Source organism: Phyllostomus discolor, chromosome 6, assembly GCF_004126475.2.
Source record: "Phyllostomus discolor isolate MPI-MPIP mPhyDis1 chromosome 6, mPhyDis1.pri.v3, whole genome shotgun sequence".
NCBI lineage: Eukaryota > Metazoa > Chordata > Mammalia > Chiroptera > Phyllostomidae > Phyllostomus > Phyllostomus discolor.
Window position 1 is genome coordinate 43,531,774 of NC_040908.2, and position 17,370 is coordinate 43,549,143.

The 17,370-nt window shown below is 45.1% G+C and overlaps 1 protein-coding gene across 1 annotated transcript in view; it reads left to right on the top strand.

Annotated features, from left to right (window-relative positions):
• SLC1A4 (solute carrier family 1 member 4) overlaps positions 1 to 16,926 on the top strand; it is a 29,484-nt gene extending 12,558 nt beyond the window's left edge. Inside the window, exons 3-8 of the mRNA XM_028516521.2 lie at positions 2,109 to 2,171; positions 3,514 to 3,680; positions 10,089 to 10,322; positions 11,519 to 11,713; positions 12,002 to 12,136; positions 14,024 to 16,926. Coding sequence (XP_028372322.1) covers positions 2,109 to 2,171; positions 3,514 to 3,680; positions 10,089 to 10,322; positions 11,519 to 11,713; positions 12,002 to 12,136; positions 14,024 to 14,258 — 1,029 coding nt within the window. The 3' untranslated portion in view covers positions 14,259 to 16,926. The remainder of the gene's footprint in view (positions 1 to 2,108; positions 2,172 to 3,513; positions 3,681 to 10,088; positions 10,323 to 11,518; positions 11,714 to 12,001; positions 12,137 to 14,023) is intronic.
• Positions 16,927 to 17,370: the final 444 nt, after the last annotated feature.

The following is a 17,370-nucleotide window of genomic DNA, read 5'->3' on the forward strand; positions in this document are numbered from 1 at the left end:
TAAGTGTTTTAGAGTATTTTAAATTACAATTTTACCTATTTTCTGACTCTAAAAGTGATATATGCTCATTGCAAAAAAAATTTAAGTGAAGTCTAAAAAAGCAGAAGAACACAAAATAAAAATCACCCTTGTCCACCACCTACAGCTACCCATGAACATTTATTTTGGTATATGTCCATTAGATCTGTTTCTTCCATGAGTTCCCACATGTTTTTAAAAATCATTATACTGTTGAATGCTGGAGGTAGGGGTGGATAGGGCAGGGGAGAGTAATGGGACTGTAATTGAACAACAATAAAAATTGTTTTAAAATTCATTATACTACACATATTGTTAGCATGTGCACATACTTCACATAGCTTTTGCAAACTCTTTTTTTAAGCAGCATATTGTGAAGATTTTCTCATGTTAGGAGATATCCTCTGCACAATGTTGCTGCCTGTATCCCACTGTATGAGTGTACTATAATTTCGCTCCACTGGTCTCTTATGGATGGGCTTTCAGGGCGTTTCTAGTTTTCCCCTAATTTTAGCAATAGTGCCAGTAACCCACGGCCCTGCTTTACACAGAGAAGAAATATAAAGGTCTAGATGACATCAACTAATCTGATGGTTTTTTTTTTTTTTTTTTTTTTTTATTTATTTTTTAGAGAGGGAAGGGAGGGAGATAGAGAGAGAGAGAAACATCAATGTGCAGTTGCTGGGGGTTCTGGCCTGCAACCCAGGAATGTACCCTGGCTGGGAATCGAACCTGGGACACTTTGGTTCCCAGCCCGCGCTCAATCCACTGAGCTACGCCAGCCAGGGCCCTGATGGTTCTTTTTAAGCAAAGGCTTTTCTGTTTCTACTTACAGCCTTTCTCTTTTCAAAAAACAACAAATCTGCATATAAGCACAGCTGTGGTTTGTATATATAACATGAGGTAGGAGAAAAAGAAAAGATTTCTCTCTCCCTTTCCAATCAATCAACGAAAATTTTTTTAAAAGCCCTGGCCAGATAGCTCACTTGGTTAGAGCATGGTCCCTGTATGCCAAGGTTGTGGGTTCAGTCTCTGATCAGGGCACACACAATTAACCAATGAATGCATATATATGTGGAACAACAAATTAATATCTCTCTCTCCCTCTCTCTGTTTGTGTATGTGTGTGTCTCTCCTCCCTTTCCTCCCTCTCTCTCTCTAAAATCAATCAATAAAGAAAAAATTTCTAAAAGAAAAGAACAGATTTATGGGGTTTCAGTGCCTGTCGCTGTGAAGTGGGTTTTGTTTTTCCTTGATCACAGGGCCACTAAACAGCTCTGCCTGTCTGAAAGCTCAGTAAATCAGAGCTGAGGGAGACCAGAGCTCCTCACAGGCTCACACAAAGCAGGCCTCCGTGTCTGTCCCTCCTAATGGGCTGCTCTTGACAGTTCAGAAGCCAGGTGTCCATAGAAAAGGTCAGGAAGGCGTTTCATAACAGATCACCCTCGACAGTACATGCTGCCACAGGGAGACACCCTCGTGCATTGTGCAGAAGCGTGTGAGGTCAACTATAGGGCCGAGACTGGAGAGGTGTTTTACTTCTGAGAGGTGGGTCTCCTGCAAGACTCCGCCAGGAAACTCCATCGTGCCTCACATCCTTTGCTTTGGAGAGTGGAAGCTCAGGACATTTAGAAACCAAGTCTGAAAAGCAGTCCACTCACACAAGTTCTGGAACAAAGTGGAGCATAAATAAATGGATCAAAATAAAATGACAAATTGAAAAATGGACTTGGGCATTATAGAATTAATACCAAGGTTCTCCAAATAATATGAGCAGTCAGCTGTTCGAAATGTCAAACTATCAGCATGAAATTGGACAGACCTACAAACCATTGTCCAAAGGACATAAAGTTCTCCCTGTGTCCTTGGGTCCCTAAATAACCCAGAGGCCTCTTGAAACACTTGCTGCCTTGGTCTCAAGTTGCTTTTGTATAGTTTTCAGAGACCCTGGTCAGACCAACCAATTGAGCAGTGCCCCCAACACTTGGAGTGAATAATGCCAGAACAGCAAAAGGCCCAACAGTCCTCCAGTTCCTCTGGGTTCCGCATCCCCTGTGAACTGACAGTGGGTTTCTTTCTCTCGCTCGCAGTATGCAACGGATTATAAAGAGGTGGCCTACGGCATGAACACTGGAAACATAACCCTTGAAAAGGTAAAGCTCTTTGTAAAATCACTGGTGAGGAATACTTATAAAGCAAATAATGCTTCTTAATTGAAGGAGCATACATAGCGCAGCTGTTTCTCAGCAGGGCTGAAAACTTTGGGGTTTGGGTAGACTATTCAAAGCACATGGGTTGGGTCTGCTTCTTCACCAACGTGGTCAAGGCCAGTGTCTGTAGCTTTGGAATCTTTAGTGGATCTATTTCATCTAATTGGAACTAATGTCCTCTTCAAAAATATTTTATAAAACCCTGTCTGCTATCCTAATATATAATTAACAGGTGATTTAACAGGCATATAAAAATTGTTTAGGGGCTTAACTTACTCTAGCCATTATTCATTCACACATTTTTTTTTGAGTTCCAATTGTTTGCCGGACACTGGGCCAGGTCATGAGAACAGGAAGGGACGAGGGACCTCTAGGATCATTCAGCCCGGCCACAGAATGTCGTGGGAAAAGGGAGTTACTTTGCTCTTTCCCTGCCCCCACACACATACTCCCCGGGGCTGAGGGTGCTGAGTGCTACCAGCCTTTCTTTGATTGAAGGAAAAGCTCTACTTAAAAGAAAAAAAAAGCTGCTACTTTAGTCCAATTCACTTCATCTTGCAGATGAAGAACCTGAAGTCCAGATAAGTTATCTGATATCAGAGCTGGCACTAGAACTATGGCAAAAATGTTCTTTCTGTTTTTACCTTGCTGACGTACGTTTCCTGTTCAGAATTCCATACCATGTTTTGATGGAATTAAGTGACTAACATGCTTTCAGTGGTGAGATTCAACATTACTGGGAAAAAAAGAATACATTTTTTCTGTACATTTGAAGTCAGTGATTTAGGAACAAATATCCTGAAAATACCCCTGCCAGTCCTGAAACATCTTTTGGGAACTTTGTCAGCCAGGAGGCCATTGTAACAGCCTAGCCACCAAGCATCTGTTGACATTTACGAGGTGAATCATTGACTCTTGATCTGAAGGAACTTTTCACCAAACAGCTCTCCTTTTAAAAGCAGCATTTGAAGTCATTGTCAAAATCTGCTTGAATATCTAGTAGCACGGAGCTCACTGCTTTCTGCTTCAACCTATACCAATTTTGAGCAGCTGTCAGAGTTAACACCTCAGTGAAATTCTTGTTGACTTTCTGTATCGTTAGACTCCATCCTCCCTTGACTTTCCTACCCCTTGATTTGTGAAATCACTAGAGGTTTAAGAAAATATGAGCCTTTTCTCATCCTGGGCATAGTGTTTCAGTCCAGTGGAGACACAAGGCAAATGCGCCTCTAGGTCTCATCCATCTGTTGTAAACTCAGGCCCCGTGTTTGCTCTGATCCTGCAGATCCCCATTGGCACCGAGATTGAAGGGATGAACATTTTAGGACTGGTCCTTTTCGCCCTGGTGTTAGGAGTGGCCTTAAAGAAACTCGGCCCTGAAGGAGAAGAGCTTATCCGTTTCTTCAATGCCTTCAATGAGGCGACAATGGTGCTGGTGTCATGGATTATGTGGTGAGTAGTGCCCCCTCCCCACCTCCTACTCTCTCTCCTGTTTCTCCTGCCATCCAGGAAAGAGCCTGACTCTGTTGTCCTAGGTCATGCCTGGGGTCACCACCTAGCCAAGGGCTCTGTATGTGGTTGATACAACCCGGGTCAGTCCTGGTACAGGGTGTGATGGCGGTGGTGGCAGTTTCTCCTCTTGTCCAGGACCTCGGGCGTGTGCCACAGTTACCATTATTTCCTCTGCACCCACAGTGACCCCTCTGGTTCTGTCATCAGAGATCTATATGTGGGTTCCCACCGTCACCCCATTGTACATGCAATGCCCATATCATCTTGTGGAGCAATGAATTTCATATGTTTGCTCTCTGCTGTGTAATATAAGGCTTATTGATCTTAAAATGATAGACTTTGAGCTTCAAAGGGACCCTCACTATGAAATTTCACAACATGGAAGACAGATCCACCTTCACCCTGTGAATATATAAACTTGGAATTATCTCTTTTTTACATTAATGTTTTTGTATGTAATAGCAATGAAAATGTAATCGTTTCGTAAAAATTATTGGATTAATTATTGGCTAAAAGGTGAAAATTTGGCCTGATCCCTCAAAGTCACTTCTCAGAAATCATCCCAGTCCCGGTGGCAGTCCCTCGTCGGCTTCACCGCGCTGTTTCACTGGAGCCGCGCTTCTGTGGCCAAACCTACGCGTTACCGAGGAACTCGCTTGTCCTTCTATGCACAGAGCATTTTCCTCGTTGTCAACCCTTCAATATCCCAGAACTTCTCTCTCTTGATGGCACCTGGACTGATTCTAGGAGAGAAGCCTGAAATTTGGTGGGAAAGCTTGTGATTAGGTGGGAGGCCAAGTCCAGAGCCAACACTGGTGGTGTTTATTTTGCACAACCACACAGTCCAGTTTGACTGTTACCACTGCAAACGTGAAACTCTGTTCATACGACTCTTGTTCTTGGGAGAGAAATACAGAAGGAAAAAGTGTCTTCATCACAGTTCAGGTTCTTTCCTGTTTTGTTGTTGTTGTTGTTTTTGTTTTGTTTTGGTTTTTTGTCCAAGATTCCTGCTGAGCCCTGGCCACATGGCTCAGTTGGTTGGAGCATCACCCTTTGACTCCATAAGGTTGTGCGTTCAATCCCTGGTCAGGGTGTGTAGGGGAGGCAGCCAATCCATGTTTCTCACGTCAGTGTTTCTCTCTCTTGCCCCTCCCCATTCCTCTCTCTCTAAAATCAATAAGCATATCTTCAGGTGAGGATTTAAAAAAACAAATAAACAAAATCTCCTGCTGAGTGCCTAATTGCAGTGGGAGATCTTTGGTCCAGAAGGTACATCCCATACAGAACTGGAGTTTCAAATGTCTTTTCTAGTTAAAGGATCTCAACCAGGTGGGGCAGGATCTTCAGCAGCAGCTCTTTTGGCTTTTGTCCTTCACTACTACCTACTCCAGTATGAAAGCACCTGCCTCACCTGCACTATTCACAGAAGTAACTCCTCAGTGGATTAAATACAGGGTCAGCAAACTTTGCAGACTACAGTCTCTCACGCAACTACTGAACTCTGCTATTGTGGGACAGAAGCAACCATAGACAATTTGTAATAGAAGGAGTCTGGCTATGTTTCAATAAAGCTCATAGTGCCAACCCATGCATTAAAGTCTCTAGGGAGGAAGCAGAAAGAAGGAATAAGTCTTCCTAAACAAAATACAAAAATTGAAAGCCATAGGAAGCTGCTAAATTTGACTATATCAAAATATAAAACATTTGCATGCAAAGATACCTTAAACATAGTTGAAAGACAAAGCTTGGGAGAGAATGATATGCATTTGCATATAGTATGTATATGTATACACCCATACGCACAATCTCAAAGCACTAGTAGCCAAAGGACTAGTACCAGCTCACAAACTGTTTTTCTATCTGCAATTAGATTTATAGGGAATTGAGCATAAGTATTTAGAAATTTCTGGACTTCCGGCAAGATGGAGGAATAGGTGGTCGCACCGTACCTCCCTCGTACAACCAAGATAAGAAAACCAATAATTTTCAACAATAATTTACTATCAGAATAACACCCAGATCCGGCAGAGGATTTATCTGAATGGAAGTCGGGCAGCCAAGAAGCTGAAGTAGACGCGTTCATCCGGACTGGTAGGAGAAGACGAGCCGGTCGCGGGGCTGGCTCCGGTCGGCGGCGCGCGGAGGTCGGGGGAAGGTTTGGCGCGAAATCGGCACAAAAGCCATCGGGCGGGCAAGAAGGCAGCGGTGATCCCTGAGTACGCAAGCTGCGGCTGGCAGACCCAGAGGGGCAGCGATTGTGGACCAGGGCAGAGCTCGCAGCCCGGAAGCCCAGACAAGGGTCTGAGTCCAGGAGAACGGAACTACCACCATTGTTTTCTACCGCCCCACTCCCGCTCCCTCCCCGACCCCACATATAACGTCACAGTCTAGTGACGGGGTGCCCAGCCCCGGTGAGCACCTAAGGCTCCGTCCCCCCACCGTAACAAGAGCAACCAGGCCGGAAAAAAGAAAAAAAAAAATACAACCATGTTTTCAACAGAGCAAATCAGTCCCCCAGGACTCATCCTTTTGAGCGACCAAGAATTAGCCAATCTATCAGATGCACAGTTCAAAACACTGGTGATCAGAAAGCTCATGGAACTGGTGGATTTTGGACGAAATTTAGATGAAAGAATGCAGAGTACCATAAAACAAATGCAGGAAGACACACGGAGGAGAGCCAATAGTGAAAGGAAGGAATATGAGTCTCAAAACAATACAGTGGACCAGAAGGAAGATAGAATCAACCAAGCAGGAAAGCATGATGAAATAAGAATTCAAAAAATTGAGGAAAAGATTAAGAGCATCCAAGACACCTTTAAACGTTCCAATATCCGAATTATAGGGGTACCAGAATCAGAAGGGGAAAAGCAACAGATTGAGCACGTATTTGAACAAATAATAAAGGAGAACTTCCCCAATCTGGCAAAGGGAACAGTCTTCCAAGAAATCCAAGAAGCTCAGAGAGCCCCAAAGAAGTTGGACCCAAGAAGAAACACACCAAGGCACATCATCATTACATTAGCCAAGGTAAAAACGAAGGAGAGAATCCTAGAAGCAGCAAGAGGTAAGGGGACAGTCACCTACAAAGGAGTTCCCATCAGACTGTCAGCTGATTTCTCCAAAGAGACCTTACAGGCAAGAAGGGGCTGGAAAGAAATATTCCAAGTCATGAAAGACAAGGACCTACATCCCAGATTGCTCTATCCAGCAAAGCTCTCATTTAGAATGGAAGGGCAGATAAAGTGCTTCTCAGATAAGGTCAAGTTAAAGGAGTTCATCATCACCAAGCCCTTATTTTATGAAATGCTAAAGGGACTTATCTAAGAAAAGAAGATAAAGAAAAGACATGTATAGTAAAAGGACAGCAAACTCACAAATATCAACAACCACACCTAAAGCAAAACCAAAAGAAACTAAGTAAACAATTAGAACGGGAACAGAACCACAGAAATGGAGGGCACATGGAGGGTTAGCAGCAGGAGGGTGGGAGGAGGAGAGAGGGGGAAAAGGTATAGAGAATAAGTAGCATAGAATGTAGGTTGAAATTAGGGGGAGGGCAAGAATAGTACGGGAAATGTAGAAACTAAAGAACTCATAAATATGACACATGGACATGAACTATAGGGGGAAATGTGGGTGGGAGGGGGTACAGGGTGGAGGGGAGAGAAGGGGGGAAATGGGACAACTGTAATAGCATAATCAATAAAATATATTTAAAAAAAAAAAGAAATTTCTATAGCGATGTTATATTGCTGCAATACCCAAACACATGATCATTTTTCTAATATTTTATTTTTACTTTCATTTATAAGAATATTGGTTCATGACCTACCTGGATAGAAACTAACCAGTCTTTTACCAAAGATAGTTTGAGAAACACTAATATAGACTCTGATTACTGAAAAAGAAGAAAGACTGAATGAACTACTACAAAATGGAAAAGGTATGTGAGCAAACAATTCACAGAAGAGGAAACCTGAATAACCAGGTTATTCAAGGACATGAAAAGTTTGGTTTCATCAGGCACTGATAAGGGTGAGGACAGTTTCTCAACAGCAGCTCTGCTGATTGTGGGCCAGATCATTCTTTGTTGTGGGGGGCTGCCTTGCGCATGGTAGAATATTTAGTGCTATCCCAGGCCTCTAATTCACTCAATGCCAGTAGCACCCCCTGCCCAAAGCTGTGACAACCAAAGCTGCCTCCAGACTGCTGCACATGCCTGGGGGCAAACTCATGCTTGGACGGAAACCAGTGGTGCAGGGAAAGGATTTTTCTCCTGGATAGCTGGTGGGAATGTGAACTGGCACAGCCATTTTGGAGAGCCATTTGTTAGTATCTGCTAAAATTTAAAACATGCACACTTCATAACTCAGCACTTCCATTTTTCGGTGTCTCTGCCTGGAGCACAAAGGCCCGTAGTGCACAAAGAGGCCTGTCCAAAGCGTTGTTTTTCATGATGGAAATCTGGGAGCAATTTAAATGTCCATCAGCTGGGCAGCAGCAAAGTAATTTATAGTATTTGGGTTCTGAGGATAATATTTTAAAATAATAAAGTAAAAGTAGAAATGGCCAAATGTCCATTGACAACTAGATGAACAAAATGTGGTGTATACATACAATGGAATATTATTCAGCTATAAGAAGGAATGAAATTCTAGCACATGCTATAACATGCATGGACCTTAAAGACATGCTAAGTGAAATAAGCCAGACACAAAAGTGCAAATATTATTGTATGATTCCATTTATAAGCAGCACCTATAACAGTCAAATTCATAGAGACAGAAGGTAGAACAGCGGTCACCAGGACGGGGGAGGGGGTCATGGGGGTCAGTGATGGTGAGCACAGAGTTTCAGGCTGGGACGAGGAAAGGGCTCTGGAGATGGGCAGTGGTGACAGTTGCACAACAATATGAAAGTACTTAATGCCACTAAAATGTGCACTTAAAGTGATTAAAGTGGTAAATTTTATGTTACTCATATTTTACCATGATAAAAAACATGCCAGTGTAGATGTCTATGTATTTATATGAAAAGATCTCAAGAGAGATAATGTGGTGTTAAAAATAAACATACCAATTTAAATACATACCTGTGTATCTAAATGCATAGAAAGTGTGCCCTGACCGGGTGGCTCAGATAATTAGAGTGTCGTCCTGATACACCGAGGTTGCAGGTTTGATCCCTGGTCAGGGCACGTGCCTGGGTTTCGGGCCAGGTCCCTGATGGGGGTGGGCAAGAGGCAACTGATCAATGTTTCTCTTCCTCTCTTTCTCCCTCCCTTCCCCTCTTTCTAAAAAATCTTAAAAAAGAGAGAATCAACTAACGAATCCATAAATACATGGAACAAGTATCTCTCTCTCTTCCTCTCTCTCCCTCTCCCTCTCTCTCTCTATAATCAATTTTAAAAAATGAATAAATGTATAGAAAGTAGGAGTGGTTATCTGAGGAGGGGTCTGGCTTGAGGGTGGCACTTAAAAAAAGGATTTTGGCCTAATCAGTTGTTTTAATTTTGTGAAAGGAGAATATAGTCATATGTTACTATGGAATTTAGAATTAATAACACTGGTAAGAAAACTCGAGAAAGCAGTGACATTGGCTTTCTCTGGGGAGGGAGACTGGTTGGGGCTTGGGGGCCAGGGGCGGAAAGGAGACGTTACACTACTCACCCTGAGCAAATATTAGGTGAAATTTGAACTATGTGACATTAGTATCTATATACTAATGGTTAGTCAATGGTTAAAAATTCTTCCTCAATATATATGAAATTCAAAATAACTGACTTGTTCCTTGTAGCTCCCCTAGTTTACTCCTTCCCTTCCTTCTTCTCATCCTGCCAGTAAAAAAAATCTTCACACTCCAGGAACATTCCCAGAGGGTCATTGTTAGTGGCTTTTCCCCACGGAATCATGTTTTCCAAATCACAAAGAACTTAAAACCTCACAAAGCTTTGTTTCAGTTCTATGAAATAGGTATTAGTCTTTTGTGTTTCTAAGTTCTCATAACAAAGTTCTCAGAGGCTTTGATCTTGAACTTCTTTGCCTTCCACTTGGGAGCCCCTGTGGTTGGTAATTTCCATCTCTTAAGGACATAGTATACCCAAGGGGGAAGAAGTCTGGATTCTGATCCTGACTCCATTACCCATAGTGATGTATCGTGTGAATTTACTCAGTTTCATAGCCTGTAAAATGGACCCATTCCTTTCCATTCCTTAGGGTGGTTCTAGGGGGAGAGGAAGACTGCCTAGTTTAGAGTCGCTGTGTTGGGTCAGGAAGGGCCTGCATCTCCCAGCCCCCTCCCCATCACATCATCCTTACTGACAAGGGCCCTGTGCTCATGCCCTAGGTATGTGCCCGTGGGCATCATGTTCCTGGTCGGAAGCAAGATTGTGGAAATGAAGGACATCGTCGTGCTAGTGACAAGCCTTGGCAAATATATCTTTACATCGATATTGGGCCATTTTATCCACGGAGGAATTGTTCTACCACTTATTTATTTTGTTTTCACACGAAAAAACCCATTCAGGTTCCTCCTGGGCCTCCTCACACCATTTGCGACAGCATTTGCCACCTGTTCCAGGTGAGTGGATTTTGGGTGCCCTTGACGGCTCTGAGCTGCATTAACATGAAACCAGGTGAGTCCAATGGTAGACGCACAACTGGAATCTTAATATAATCTAATTATAAAAAAACCTCTAAATTAGTCTTACCTTATTTTTTGTATTACCAGCCCCACAGCTCTTACAGAAACAGAGCTGTGATTGTCAGACTGAGGAATTGCCTCCTCTCCTTCTGGCTTCTTGGTGGTCAACCTGATCATGGTTTAGCCCATAGGAACTGTGTGTGCTCACTCTAATTAATTAGACCTTTGCCAGAGTAAAAGAAGGCAGCCACTTAACTCAAAATGCATTGTAGGGATGTTTCTAGAAGGATACCTGTTCAGATCTCCCTCTGGATACATGAATTAGAAAACAAGACCAAGGCATCATAGTGAGGAGTGGATGTTCAGTTCTCTAGGATTATTTAATTTAGCACAAGAGATGCACCTAATCATTACTGGAAATCTTTCCCCGAAAAATGGACTTTCCAAATACATTAAAGAAATCTTTCAAAGGATGGCAACACACTGTTTCATTCTCACGTTTAGATTTTGCCTCTCTGCTGCATGTTTCCTTACATCCTGAAGGACTATTTGTGTAACAAGATAGTGGTGGTGAAAAGAATTGAAAAGGTCTGTTTCTTTGGGTTAGACAGAAACAAACCTACTTCTCAGCTGCACCCGCCACCCTCTGTGCAGCCCGCGGAGGCGACTGGAAAGAACAAGTCTCATTTATTCAGTTTCCTACGAACACAGTTACTCTTTCCAAATTCTCAGAGCCATTTCCCCCTTGGCCTAAAAGGAAGAAAAAAATCACAGTTCGCCTTGTACTTTAGGGGGGAATTCAAGAGGGGAGATGCGCACATGGAGTGAGCAGTTCTTCATTCTCCTGAGAACACTTTGTACTGCAAGGCAATGTGTGGCTCTTGAGAAATTTGGAGCAGGTGTATCCAGGTAAACAATACAACAGGCAAATCGAAAGAGTCAGATTTTGAATACTTTGGGAGTTGACAAAACCCCATGTTGTGAGAGAAACTTTGAAACAACTCTGATTTTTCTTTTATTTCAAGGAGAAAAAGCCAGAAACTAGGATGGTGCTAATAGTTGTGTTCCAGAGTCTGAGCCGAGTAATGTTACCCTTGGAAAGACTGTCTTCATGGTTGGTTGTTTCTCTCCAGCTCAGCAACCCTTCCCTCCATGATAAAGTGTGTTGAAGAAAACAATGGCGTGGACAAGAGGATCAGCAGGTTCATTCTCCCCATCGGGGCCACCGTGAACATGGACGGGGCAGCCATCTTCCAGTGTGTGGCCACGGTGTTCATCGCTCAGCTCAACAACATAGAGCTGAAAGCAGGACAGATTTTCACGATTCTGTAAGTTCATTACTCCTTCCTTCCTCTTCAGGGTTGGGTCACAGCTTGAAGTATTTCTTGAGGTCTCCTTTGAAAAACCTCATAATCACCAGTCTCACCAGGACTTGGGTGTCTTGTTTATGAAATGAGGATAGCATGAATCCATCACTTGAAGAGAGTGGCTCATCTGGCAGAATCTAGGGTGATGTGGTTTTCAGTTTCCAAGCCAAGGCTGCCATGTCCTGCATGTCTCTGTGCCCCACCCCCATGCTCTGTGCTAATGGCTGACCCTGCTGTGCCATCCCCTAGAGTGACGGCCACAGCGTCCAGTGTTGGAGCAGCAGGCGTGCCAGCTGGAGGGGTCCTCACCATTGCCATTATCCTGGAGGCCATTGGGCTGCCCACTCGTGATCTTTCTCTGATCCTGGCTGTGGACTGGATTGTGTAAGTAGCAAGTCCTATGGGCATCGAACAAAACAAACTCTGTTGAGCTCCCAGGAGCTTGGCACGCCACTGGGCCTGAGGCAGGTGGGGAAACCTCAAACGTGCTCCTTGCCTTGTGAAGGAGCCCACAGCTGAGCTGACAAGGCAAAATTTAGAGCTGGGAAAAACTAAACAATATGACAGTCAGAGGCTCATGAACAGTCATGAAATATGATTACCAAGAACTTGTTTAGAGCATTCCGGAAAGCACGGGCTCAGGGGTCACAAAAATCTGCAAATTGCCAGCTACATGGGAATCACAGCCATTGCCACCATGAGCCTTCAAGGATGTAGCCCTTGACCTGAGGGGAAAGAAGATGAACCCAGCTAATGGGAATGCCCTGGCTTGGGCTCAGGGGAGCAAATGTTAGGAAGGAGTTGTGGTCCAGACTGCTTTCGGCAGGCTCCTGTACAGACAGAAAACATTGCCTGAGTGTTGATCCCCTTGAGTTGCACAACACCTTTTTCAGGTATGAACAATACCTGTTTTATAGGGAAGGTTAGCTGAGGTACTAGAGCTGTACAGTAGAGCATATGGATGAGAAAATGAGCCCTAGAGCCTGTGGACCTGGGTTCAAATCCAAGCTTTGCCATTTACTAGTCATGCAGTTGGACTGTGCTGTGCTTTCTCTGCTCAACTATGAAATAGGAACGATAATAGGACCTACTCCAGAGTTGTGGTGGAGATTGAGTTTGCAGATGCACAACACATGGAAGAGTTCCAGGCATGTGGGAAAGCATTCAGTGAGCATCAGGGAAGAAAGATACTGCTTACCAAGCTAGCCATAGCACGGTGTGAGAAAACCTCCACACTGCGGCTCAGCACCAGGCTCAGCTCTGTGCACAGTGGTGGGGGAGAGAGGGTGGCTCCCAGCATTTTCTCTTAGCCCTAGAAACTTAAAGGGGCTTCTCAGAATCCTTATGGATCATCAGAGCAATGAGGGTGAAATGTGCAAGAGGCCTGCATTGTCAACTCATCAGAGAGAACTCAGTTCCTGAGCTGGTGAGTTGGACAGAACCAGAGTCAAGGGTCAAGGGTCAGAGGTCCATCTCCTTGCTCATCTTCTTGGGGCAGGCAGGCATTTAATGGGTGCTCAGCCCCGAAGAGGGAACGAGGGCACCAGATGGGCTGCCCGATAGAGACCTGAAGTCACATGAGCCCTCCATCTCTCTGTGGCCTCTAACTCCAGGGCAGTCGCTCCAGGCAAGGAGCGACTTCACATTTTTTTTTCCATTAAAAATGGGGAAATACCTCCTCTGAGCTCCGTGGAGGGAGGGTGGTTATTGGGCTAATCTATGGGAAGACAGCTTCTGGAAAGGACAGTGCTGTCTTCTGTGAGGTGGTGTTGCCAACAGCCATGGAATGCATATGAAGATCGATATTCAGTAGAGATTCAGTGTTGACATGAGAAGGAAGAAGAACAGCTGGACACAAAACCGAGTCTGCACTCCCATCCATCCCCATTAGACAGGATTTTTAGATGATGGTGTCTGTTACACCCGAAGTGCGTGCACAGAAAGAGGACTGGAGGGAAATGATCAAATGTTAATACTGATTCACTCAGAGTTGTGAAGTGTGGGAGGGGGATTTCTTCTCTTCTTTATACTTACCTTCCCCCCACCCAAGTTTTCTACAATGAGTATCTATTACTCTTATAAGAAAAAATATTCAAAGAAAGCATTTAGAGTAAAGGGAGGCCTTCTGCCCATAGCAGCATGCTGGCCAGGAAACAGCAGGGCCCCTCCGGGTCACAGCTGCTCCGCAGCCCTCAGCCTCCAGTGTCGGGGCTGCCCCACGGTAGTCCCAGCTGGTGTGGGCTGTAATGCCTACCTCTCTTTTCCCACCAGGGACCGTACCACCACCGTGGTGAATGTGGAAGGGGATGCCCTGGGTGCAGGCATTCTCCACCACCTGAATCAGAAGGCAGTGAAGAGAGGGGAGCAGGTGCTGAGTGAGGTGAAAGTGGAAGCCGTCCCCAACTGCAAGTCAGAAGAGGAGACGTCACCTCTGGTGACACACCAGAACCCCGCTGGCCCTACTGCCAGCACCTCGGAACTGGAATCCAAGGAGTCGGTTCTGTGATGGGGCTGGGCTTCGGGCTTGCCTGCCAGGGGTGGTACCCACCCTATCATCCCAGCCACCGGACACAGGCCCCGCCTACCACCCTCACCGACTTTAGCCTCCTGGGCAATGCACTGGCCCAGTGACTGGTTTGAGGATCACTTTTCAGCACAGGCATTGGGCTTCCCAGCCAGAACTGCTTCCTGAGAACTGGGACACTGACATTCAGTTTGATTCTGAAACTGTATGTGCACCAGGCTCTGTTTGAAATACACCCTCAAGCTGCTAGGCTGGTGGAAATAACAGGCTCATAGGGACCTGATGGTCAAGGCCTGGGAAAATGCAGAAGCACCCTTCATTACACCCAGTCACTCTGCTTGGCTGCTTTCCCAGCAAACCTAGGGGGATTGCAGTCATCTGTCACATTGCCTTGTGAGCCATAGTAATTGGAAAAATGCCCAAATTCTTAGCCTTGGCTGAAATTCGCTGAGCTGGGGTTCAAGGTGTTGGAGTTTGTGCTACAACTAGGTGCAGCTGGCTTCTGGTTCAAGGGTTGCTGGTGGGCTGGAGGCACTGCACATTGTCAAGTTAGAAATAATCAGGTGCGTTTTAGCGATGTTAGGGCTGCTGGGTTCTGTGGTCAGTGGTATTAAGTAATAATGTAAATTCTGAGGTCAAAGAAAGGAGGCGGAATGCAGTCTGCAGGGGAAAGGGAAGCAACCTAACCAGGACAGAATACACACATGTAACTGTCCCCATTCTCGTCCCAGCCTTGGGGAAGTTTTCAGCTTCCGTGACCTGGGCCTCTGACAAGTCTCGTGTTATCCCCACCCACTCTGACTTGGCAACAGGACAGACAGATGCCTTGTCTTCTGGGGATGTGTGATGTGGCCATTACCTTCGGGACCCTGGTTGGTTTATCAATCAATTTAACTAGCCCTCCCTAAAATACTGCATTCTGGCAAAAGTAAAAATAAAAAATAAATAAAAGTTAAAATTAAAAAATGCAAACCCACACACTAACTGGGGTGGACTGTCCCCATTTCCAAGTCCCCAGATCCCCTGGTTTTGGTTGATCTCCTTGGATGTGGTTTCCTTTCCTGCCAGTATATCAAAGTTTGAAATTATAAGCCAGACACCCGTGTTCCTCCAGATACCTATGGGCTTGGTTTGAATCGAAGTGAGGGGTCTTACAGAGAAGACCAGTGTGACCAGTGACAGAGAAGACCTAAAAGGCACAAGACTGCCATGTCACGGAGGCTGTTGGTGTGGATCCATGGTGTGGCCTGCAGCGAGTCCTGGGGCCTCACTTTACCCCATCTGTGAAATGGGACCAATGTCACCTGCCTCTAACCTACCTCGGAGGGATTTGGTGAGGCAAACTGAGTGAATCTGTGAAGACAACCATTTCACTTCTTGGATATCAAGTGCTAACACCCCTGTGCTCTTACTTTTTACTGAAGTGATTCCTTTTTCCACAGAGGCATAGCTCTCCAGGTGAAGACAGCTGTTAGGAGCAGGACTTGTTCTCTGTGTGCTTTAGCCACTTTTGTCACTCCATTCTCCTTGTAGCTCCTTGACAACATCCAAGGCAGCCTCTTCCTGATGTCCTGTGACTGTTCATGAATTAACCACCTCACCTTTCATTGCATTTCTGGGTACCAGACCTGCCTGTGACTCCCAGATCCAGACACTCACTGTTCCTGCCACACCATCAAAGCTCCCAAACTTTAACCCTCGTTCATGTCCTTGTTTTCCCTGTTGCTGTGGTGTGGCTGTCACCCAGGCCCTACAGAAGGGGGGCGCTCCATTAAGATGTGAGTCCCATTGTAATGAGTATGGGCAGATGGGACAGAGACAGTTGAGCTTCGCCATTTAAAAATCAGCAGCCCATGTCTGAGCAGGAGGGGTGGGTGGGGAAGAGCCATGCACACAGAGCTGGCCCAGCTCCCTCCAAATCTTGACGCCTGCTAAGCCAGTCCCATGACCTGTGGAGACTGGAGCGGCCAGGAACTGAGCTGAGAGGTGCCTGGAAACATGTTACCCTCTGACTATAGCTTGCTGATACCCTTCTGTTTTCAAAGGAGGAGACAGTCCCATTGATTCCCAACTGCGGTGAACTTTCACTGCTTTTCAGGCTTTGATGTATTTCATCTTTCCCTCTTCACATTCATGGCTATATGTGCACATATATGTATATATACATGTGTGTATATATTGTTTTAGCTCCAATCCCCGCAAGTCTGAGTTTGGATAGAGGTGAATGAACTTCAAGTTGTGTCACTTTGGCATCAGATTTTCCTGTTTCTAATGATGAATTTCACAAAACGCAGAAATTAGAGCAAAGCAGTAAGACCCCATGGCGGCACCTGGTCTCTGCCGTGCAGAGTGCCGTGGCCTGAAGAAGCATTCTTCCACACAAAATCCTGATGGTGATCACTCCCCCTCCCACTGGGAGGGAGAAGGTGCTGTTTTTCTCTGTTTCTTAGCCCATAGGAGGAATCAGACCAGGAGTGGTCTGGCGGGGGAACATCCCACTGTTCTCATGTCTGAAGACGTCCCCCTCACTATTCTCTCGTTACGCATCGTACATACTGTTCAAGTGCCATTCATCTCTGACTGTTTTGTATGCATGACATTTGCCTTAAACATAGTAGTCTTCAAAAATGAATACAGTGTTTCTACTAGGGTCTACATGTTCCTTTATTCCTTTCTTGTGTTTTGAAGTGACATACATTGATGGAGTTCTAACTCCACAGGAAATGATCTGTGGTGATTGAGTTGGACTTTTTTTTCTAACTTTTAACCAGCATGACCCCCTGAGGCAGGGTGGGCCCCCTCAGGTGGGCAAAGCTGCTGTGGGGCCATCACTGACTTGGCTTGCAACAGGTGATGCCTGGCTATTGCTGGATGCCTCCCATTCAACACTAGCAGGTCTCTCGCAAAAAAAAATGAGTAGTTTTATCCTGGGTGGGTGGCTCAGTTAGTTGGAGCATCACCCTATACACCAAAGGATGTGGTTTCAATCCCCAGTCAGGGTGCATTTGGGAGGCAACTGGTCAATGTTTCTCTCTCAAGTTGATGTCTCTCTCTCTCTCTCTTTCTCTCTCAAATCAGTTTTTAAAAAATACCC